This window comes from Castanea sativa, chromosome 9 (genome assembly GCF_040712315.1).
Source record: "Castanea sativa cultivar Marrone di Chiusa Pesio chromosome 9, ASM4071231v1".
Classification (NCBI taxonomy): Eukaryota; Viridiplantae; Streptophyta; class Magnoliopsida; order Fagales; family Fagaceae; genus Castanea; species Castanea sativa.
The window spans coordinates 5,427,451-5,436,340 of NC_134021.1; the positions used below are offsets into that span (position 1 = coordinate 5,427,451).

Consider the following 8,890-nt stretch of genomic DNA (forward strand, 5'->3'; position numbering starts at 1 on the left):
TGAAAATGCATGTCGACAATTATGACTTTTTTTATTATATATAATTCAATAACACAAAAGGCAGATTTGAAACTTGATCATCTCCCAAGTAATGTTAGTTGAGTTTACTTGATTAAATGAGCAGAGTAATGTCAATTAAGCGTCAAGGCTTTTGATAAGCATTTTGAAAAAATTTATGTTCCTAACACTACTCACAAGTGGATATCAAAAGCCTCACCACAAGCAAACAAGATATTAAAGCAAACAATAATTTCAACTTAAAACTTATAGAGTTTAAAATTATCCTTTATAACTATCAAAATAAAAACTGTTCTTTAAACTTCAATGTAGCCAGGGGATCATCCGCTGGCGAAACCCAAGGCCTCCTTGGACACAAGGGCAATTCAATAAGAGCCTTAAACATATCATTACACTGACATATGTAATAAAGGAATGTCTAACATAAATAAGACAAACACCCATTTTAAGAACCTAATTGTATAGGTCATCTTCATCAGCCCCAGCAGCAGCCGTTGCGAAAGGGTCAGATGCAGTGGCTCCAGAAGTAGTATTATCAGCAAACCTAAATTCGGATCCAAACCCTCTTGACTGCTGCAATGTTTGAGCAAATGCCTGGTATTTGCGGATGTCAGCATCGCTAACACTCCTCCGAGCATACTTCATTGATTCCTCAAAATGGGCTGCCTTGATCTCTGCTACTTCATCCTCAACATCCTCCTCCATTGCCTCAGGATTATCCCTTCTCCTTCTTTCCCTCTCAATATCCTGCAGAATGTACCAAAAATAAAAAGTACTTGGCACGTTTAGATTGAATTTATAGGAAACATGAGTATAAATAAAATTGGGTGTTGAAGCATGTAATTAGAAAACAGTAAAAAGGGTAAAATCATACTTTCTCAATGTTCTCTCGTATGGCATATTTGCATGCACGCTGGCATATCTCAGTAATGTCAGCACCGCTAAAGCCTTGAGTATACTTGGCAAGGGCTCTGAGATCAACGTCTTTGGAGATGGGAGATTTCCTCAAGCATGCCTTAAATATCTGATGGCGGGAGTCCTCGTCAGGGAGAGGGATGTAGATCAATTGATCAAGACGACCTGGACGCAGAAGTGCAGGGTCTATGATGTCTGGTCTGTTGGTGGCCCCAATGATGAAAACAGTTTTCTTTGCAGACATGCCATCCATTTCAGTCAAGAGTTGGTTCAGAACCCTATCAGCAGCACCTCCAGCATCTCCTACACTGCTACCTCTCTGCACAATACAGCAAATGATAGTTCAAGAAGGGCAACAAGTTAAACAAAAATGCTACAATTCTCCTGCCAGTGATTGCCAAAACTCAAATCAATCACTATGATCATAAGATAGTTAATCATATAAAAAATCAATCTTACCTGAGTAGCAATTGAGTCAAGTTCATCAAAGAATAGGACACAGGGAGCAGACTGGCGTGCCTTGTCGAATATTTCCCTTACATTGGCTTCACTCTCTCCAAACCACATCGTAAGCAACTCAGGACCCTTGACACTGATAAAGTTTGCCTGACATTCATTAGCAATAGCTTTGGCCAGGAGGGTTTTCCCACATCCAGGAGGGCCATAGAAAAGAACACCCTTTGATGGTGACATTCCAAACTTCTCAAATTTCTCAGGATGCTCCACTGGGTATTGAACAGTCTGCATGACAATATAATACAGAAATCAAGATTATAAGTTGCAAAAGAATGAAAGTATGTGTACACATAACAAACAAACTTTGATTACCTCTTGAAGTTCCCTCTTAACATTCTCAAGACCTCCAATATCTTCCCAACTGCAATTGGGCACTTCAACAACCTGGCTCAGCAGAAAATTCAGAATAAGGGATCCCAGTTAACAAAGAAGTTAATCAACAATGAAACTTTGAGTCATTTAATAATATTGCTAAATACTTACAGTTTCACGGAGAGCAGATGGGTTGCTTGTTCCAAGAGCAGTCTGGAAGTGCTCATTTGAAACTGCCATTGAATTTAGTATCTCTGCATCTATTGTCTCATCTTCCAAATCGATCACATCCATCTTCTCTCTAATGCATTGAAGAGCAGCCTCAGTACACAGAGCTGCTAGATCAGCACCAACATAACCATGCGTGTCCTTAGCAATTCTTTCTAGGTCAACCTATTCCATTCAAAACAAGAATATTCTTATTAGATTTGACAATTCCTCTACAGATAAAGTAATAAGAAAAAGATGCATAAACTTGGAGAAACAGGAATAGGATTCAACATTACATCTTCAGAAAGCTTCATATTCTTTGTGTGAATACGGAGAACTTCAAGACGCCCAACTTCATCTGGAACTCCAATATCTATTTCCCTGTCAAATCTTCCAAACCTTCTCAAGGCAGGGTCAATGCTATTGGGACGATTTGTAGCCCCAATGACAATAACATGAGCACGAGATTTCAGTCCATCCATAAGTGTCAATAGCTGGGAAACAATTCTCCTCTCAACTTCTCCATGTGTCTTCTCTCTCTTGGGAGCAATTGAATCGATCTCATCAATAAAGATGATGGATGGTGCATTCTTCTCTGCTTCCTCAAATGCTTTCCTGAGGTTGCTCTCACTTTCCCCAGCCAATTTTGACATGATTTCGGGTCCATTGATACAGAAAAAGAAGGCACCAGTTTCATTGGCAACAGCCCGGGCAATTAGAGTTTTCCCAGACCCAGGGGGTCCATACAATAGAATTCCTTTTGGTGGCTTCACACCAATCGATTTAAATAGCTGTGGATGCCTCAGGGGCAGCTCCACTAATTCACGAATCTGAGCCATCTGCTTTCTAACACCACCAACATCATCATAACCAACTTCATCTAATCTATTCTCGTCCTCCCTTCTCACAGGTTCTCCCTCACAGAAGATCTCAGTGTCTGGAGCAACCACACAGTACTCTGGAGGGTCAGTCTCAATAACCTTAAACTCTACACTTCTCATCCCCCCTCTCACAAGGAACAGATCACCCTTCCTCACTGGGCGGTATGCCTCCAGGAAATAAGCTGCCAATAAGTATAGAAAATGATTAACAACACATACCCCAAAAAATAATTCAGCAACCAATCAATGTGTTGGCATTGTACCAACATCAACCACTAACAGAACAAAACAGACAGGTTAGAAAGAGAGAGAGAGACAGAGACAGAGAGACAGATGGGACAACAAAATAACTATACGTATTCAATTTCAAAATAAATAAATAAATAAAACTATTCCCATATTGCCCCATAATAATTCCAAATTTTGTAAAAAAGAAACTCATGTCAGTATAGAAAAGCAGCATCATTAATTCATTATAAGTAGATCATCAAACTATGTTACACCAAAATTAAGCACTAATTTCTATAAAACAGTGTCCGTAAATTATCTCAGCATCTAACTTAATATATTGTTATTTATGGCTAGACTATAATAAGTCACTAAGTTGCTACAATTTCTGCCCATCCCGAACCAAATATTTTGGTTGTTAATTCAGCTCTTAAGAACAAAACTCTAATTGCGTTGCAATGGCTGGCAAATTACAATTAGCTTCCCCAGCTTAGACATAATTTAACTATTTATGCATTAAAACTCACGTTTCAAGTATGCATCAAAGAGATTGCCAGTGACCCCTTCAATAGTATCATCCACAGGAAGAATGTGGACACGCTTTCCATATTTGACATCTGCACACTGGTGCACAGAAACAACATCTCCAAGCCTCACCCTGAGGTTGCTTCTTATAACCTTGTTCATCCTTATCTTTGGCTCATCACAAGTGTCATCAGCAAGGGCAATGCAGATAGTATCTTTCCTTTTCTTCCCCTAAACACCAAAAGCAACAAGAAATATGCATAAATCAGATTAATAGGAGTCTCCCTTAATAATCTCAAAGCTCATATATAGAGATTTCATTATTAGTACCACTTTGCAGGAAGGAATTCATCAAAACAGAACACACTTCGTGCTAAGAGTACCACTAAGAAGTAAAAACAAGCATGTATGCACGAGTTTGAGAAAGCAATCAAAATTTCAATACAAATACATGCCAACTTTTAAACAACATTAGCATAATATTTTTTTTAAAGAGATAATTACAACATGCAGCTCCCCCGCAGCTCGAACCCTTTCCCTTCCTAGACCCCCAAGCACTTTGTGCATGGGAGGTGCCAATTCAGCTACAAGGCCTTTGGCATTAAACAACATTAATGCCTCCTAAACAGCATTAGCATAATTTGCCTCCTAAACAGCCAATTCCCTTTCTAAACATACAACCGATAATCTCTATTTACATTACCTTTAGCTTAAACAAGTCCATAAGGCACCCAATTTAATAAACCAATTCCACAATGTATAACAACCGCTACATTAACAAACTAAACCCAACTTTGTGAACCTCCCAAAAAAAAAACAGTTCACAGATCCTAAAAAACCCAAAACCCAGATAAAAGCACAACACTAATTCACCACCCAAAACCCTGATTACCCATAAACCCAACACAACCATACAACATAATCATCATCATCAATAACAACAACAACAAAAACAACAATACTCACAACACAAACAAAAACCCTTAAAAGTAATAATCGAAACAACTCAACAAGATCCTAAAAAGCTCACCTTGATCAAGATCGTGTCTCCCCGGAAGAGTTGGAGCTTCTCCATGGTATCGGGATGAAGCGCCACGACAGAGTTGTCATCGTTGATTGCCTCATCCACAACAAGCCGATTCGGGGCCTTCTTGCGCTCAAGAATTGCTGTGCTAAAGTCCCTCTTCGTTCCCTTACTGAAATTCAACAACAACATCAACAAAAAAAAAACCGCAATCAGATTAATACCCACCAAAAAAGATTGGATTTTGAACACAAATCAAAGGCTAATAAGAATAATGGAGATCTGGGAATTGGGTATTGAAGGGCTTACGAGTCCGAGGATTCGGGTTGGCTCGCCATGATTATTCAGAATCAGAAAGACAAAAAAATGAGATTGTTGAAAAAGAAAAAGAAGACCCAGAATTGTAAAGAGTTAAAGAAGTATGTGAGGGATCTGAATGTGGGTGGTGGGATATATTTATAGATAGACAGAGAGTACAGCTCCGTTTCTTGTTAGGAAAGAAAAGGTTTTGTTTACTTCTTTTTCAGTTCTCGAATATTTGTATTTTCTTTTTCTCCTTTTCCATAACGAGTTGGGATAACTGTGATTTTTTAATTTTTTTTAAAGAAGAATAAGAAATTAGATAGATTAGGAATGTTACTTTATTTTTATTTTTTTTAAGCCAGTGAATTAACTCCGTAAATATGACAATGCTCGTTCAAAAATAGATATGTGTCCCAATTATAACGATGACAATGAAAATAACCCGTTCATTTTTTTTTTTAATATATTGTGTAACACAAATACCTTTTATGTGACTTTTTTTCCAAAATAATAAATAAAAATTGTGCTAATAGTGAAGTTAGGGTTAATTTTATAGTTGTGATATTAACGACTATTTGATTTTTTTTTCAATTCTAATTTCAATCTTTAATCTCTTTTTTTTTTAAATGGTGAATAATAAATAATATTATGATTTTAAATTTTATAAAGGAAACCATAAATTATGCATCTTTATCAGTTTTACTAAGCATCTAGTTAGTTATTTGGGAAATTATTAGAAATCTTGTGAGTTATTTGGAAAATTACATGAAATAGACAATGAGAATATTCTCATATTTTATTATTATCATGATCATTCATTCATTTTATTATGGAGAGCCCCCCAAAAAAAAAAAAAAAAAAAAATCTAGTGGAGTTATTTGGAAAAAAAAAATGCCTAAAAGGGACCACGAGAATATTGTCATATTATCTTCACCACCATCATTCATTCATGTTACTAGGGATCTTCTTCTCAAAAAATGTTTTTAGGGATAATTTCACAAAATATAACATTATTATTATGGATAAGTGGGAGGGATTGAAAGTTTGAAACCCTTCATATGATAGGCTCTCTTTGTTTTTGTTTTAAATTTTGATTTTTTTTAATAAAAGAAGAACAAATTTTATGTTTTTATTGATATGAACGGTATCATGTTAAGAGTTTTGTACCTTATTGATATTTCTTGGTATATAAGAACCAAGACTAAAATCCACCTCCCGCTTGTTATAACAATTAAATTATATATAAATAAAGCGTCATAAATTAAATTACAAAATCACTTATAATTTATTTTAACTTTGATTATATTTTTGAAATTAGTGATTATCATCCAAAGCATTCACAACAACTTACGTTAATATTATTTTGAGTTAAACAATGTTTGATTTTATTTTTAATATTGTTACTAATTGGGTTGGGTCAGTTGGACTTGAAATAATCTATGGGGCATCTATGTAGACTAAGGTAAAGATTGGGTCTAGTGTTTTAGTGCATTGGACCTGTTGAGATGATAACACGTTTATTTTTGGTCACGTATTGCCATCGCCACAAATTCAATGCAATGTAGCATCTGAACCAAGCCAAACACCATGGACTATCAAATAGATGGGAATTTGAATTTGAGTTCAAACCGAAGATTATCTTGACAAGGATTTATCAATAAAAGTGGATAAGGAGAGTCAATTTGACTCTTCATCTTGTAGAACTCCCTACGGAGAAGTAATTGATAGGAAATTATAAACAGATTTTTTGTAAGTGCTCTTCTCTATTCGGGTCACCATCAACAAGCCCAATAACTTGGAGTGTGGAAATTTCATAGAGATTCTAGTTGCCTCTACAACAGCAAAGCTCGTGAGCTTGTGTGGAGGAAGTTCGTAAAGCAAGTAAGAGATTTAAGTTGCGGGTATTTGGCTCCCATGAGGTAAGTAACTCATAAACTTAGAGTTAATGAGTTACTTAAAATTTATTTGTGAATGGTATAATGATTTTTTTTTTTTTTCATAAAAAAACGTTTCACTATTATCCTCGAAATCAAACAAACAAAATAAGCTTAATATATTATTTTTACCTATAGCAAATTAGCTTAATAATCTTAGTATTTGTTTGGGATGTCTTCAATTATTTGGTTTATCAGGCTTTATATATATATAAAGCTATGCTTAAAGAAAAGTAAGATTATAAAAGGGTGTTGCATAACCAAATAAGCTGAAAAAATTAAATGTAGCGAAACAAGTATTGACCAATGCACTTAATTACAAAAATTACATGATGAAAATAAGTTATAACTGGACTCCACTTGAGAGAGTACTTGCAACCTCCATCCCCTCTTAACCATCTCAAACACTGCTTTCTCCACCGATAGTCTCCTACCCTTTCTTGTCAAAATAAAAAGTAAAAAATCATATATATATATATATATATATATATATATATATATATATATATATATATATATTCTACTTGCACTCATTATTATTGTTATTTTTTTTAGAGAGTTTTAATATATGGCGTTTGCTCTTAATAATAGCTCTTTATCATTAGACCAAGACACCAATCGATTTTTTTGTGTAGGCGAAAATTGAACTCTAAATCTCTTATTCAATCGTTAAAAACTTTATCATTTTTTTTTTAGAATGAGAAACTTTATCAATTGAGTTAACTAAAACTCATTATTATTATTATTATTATTATTATTATTATGAAGGAATGATTTTCCTTCTAACAATGAACCCTCACGGTTGAAAATTGGTTTTTTCATGTTGCCAATGAAATTAACAATAATAATAAAAATAAAAGATAATAAGTGCATGGTCAAATTGAGGGTCATTTAGGAAAAAGGTTCATCTACCTAAAGCTAATAAATATTTTTAATAATAAAGAACAATTATTATAGAATATAAATAAGTTCAAATCCAATTGTATTTGAAAATAAAAAATAAAAACATATAAATTCTTCATAACAATGGACAAAAAGTTAACAGATATCTTCTTCCCCTTACTTAGGGAAGAAGTTAACAAATAAAAAATGTATACTTTTTTTTTAACCAAGTTAAATATTATACGGCATACACTTTGAGGGAAAATGATATTTAAAATTTGGAATTTTAAAAGCATTATCCAATTTAATTACAAAACTTTTGACTGATACAAGTATAAGTATTGGTGGTGTCAAAAATTTAGCAATTTAACACCACAAAAAGTTACTTTATATATTTTACCACCTCACTTTACAAGATATCCAACATCAATGATATAATTTTAGCATTCACGATAATAAAATAATATAAGTAACACAATAAAATAATATCTACTACAATAAAGTAAATAAACAACCACTGATGCACCCCAATTTTACTATATTTTTTGATAAATTTAGCATTTTAACAAAATTTCTACACCAATACTAAATGCTTTATATTCTCTTTTGTAATGGTTGGCACATGCCGTGTCATATCTTGATTACTTTCACAAGGTTATTGGAAAAGAATTTTTTTTAGAAATAAAAAAATCACAGCAAAAGAATATCTAGTAAACTTCGATTTGATAGCTTGGCAAGTCTAGAATGTTCCATGTGTGACATGCCTGCTTACTGTACTAGTAGTCGGATTTCGTAAAAGAGTTTCTTTATTTTTTGTCTCACGACTCTCACCGCACAAAAGTCTTTTATTCCGTGTGTCATTAGTCATTAATAAAAAACTAGTTATCACATTTGTATTGTTTCTAACAAAAATATTCAAGTTTAAGTCATCTCCTTCTCTCTCTAATTATTTAATTATCTACAAAATTTGATCTTTTCTGACATAAAAGAGAGGAAAAATAATGATAATAATCTTATTTAAACATCTTAAATTTGAATTATAGCATAAATTCTAATTAATTCAATTTAAAGTACTTACCAAGTCAAAATTGTTCATATTTTCAATTGTCGGTTTAGAAGTTGGTAGGTCAATAATACTTTGG

At 33.8% G+C, this 8,890-nt stretch overlaps 1 protein-coding gene across 1 annotated transcript; it reads right to left on the bottom strand.

Annotated features, from left to right (window-relative positions):
• Positions 1 to 269: 269 nt before the first annotated feature.
• LOC142608618 (cell division cycle protein 48 homolog) lies at positions 270 to 5,098 on the bottom strand. Its single transcript, XM_075780312.1, has 9 exons — positions 4,939 to 5,098; positions 4,636 to 4,801; positions 3,608 to 3,836; positions 2,268 to 3,034; positions 1,933 to 2,154; positions 1,762 to 1,833; positions 1,393 to 1,674; positions 893 to 1,252; positions 270 to 765 (listed from the first exon to the last, which is right to left on the bottom strand). The coding sequence occupies exons 1-9, from the start codon at positions 4,965 to 4,967 to the stop codon at positions 472 to 474; spliced, it is 2,421 nt and encodes an 806-aa protein (XP_075636427.1). The 5' UTR covers positions 4,968 to 5,098; the 3' UTR covers positions 270 to 471.
• Positions 5,099 to 8,890: the final 3,792 nt, after the last annotated feature.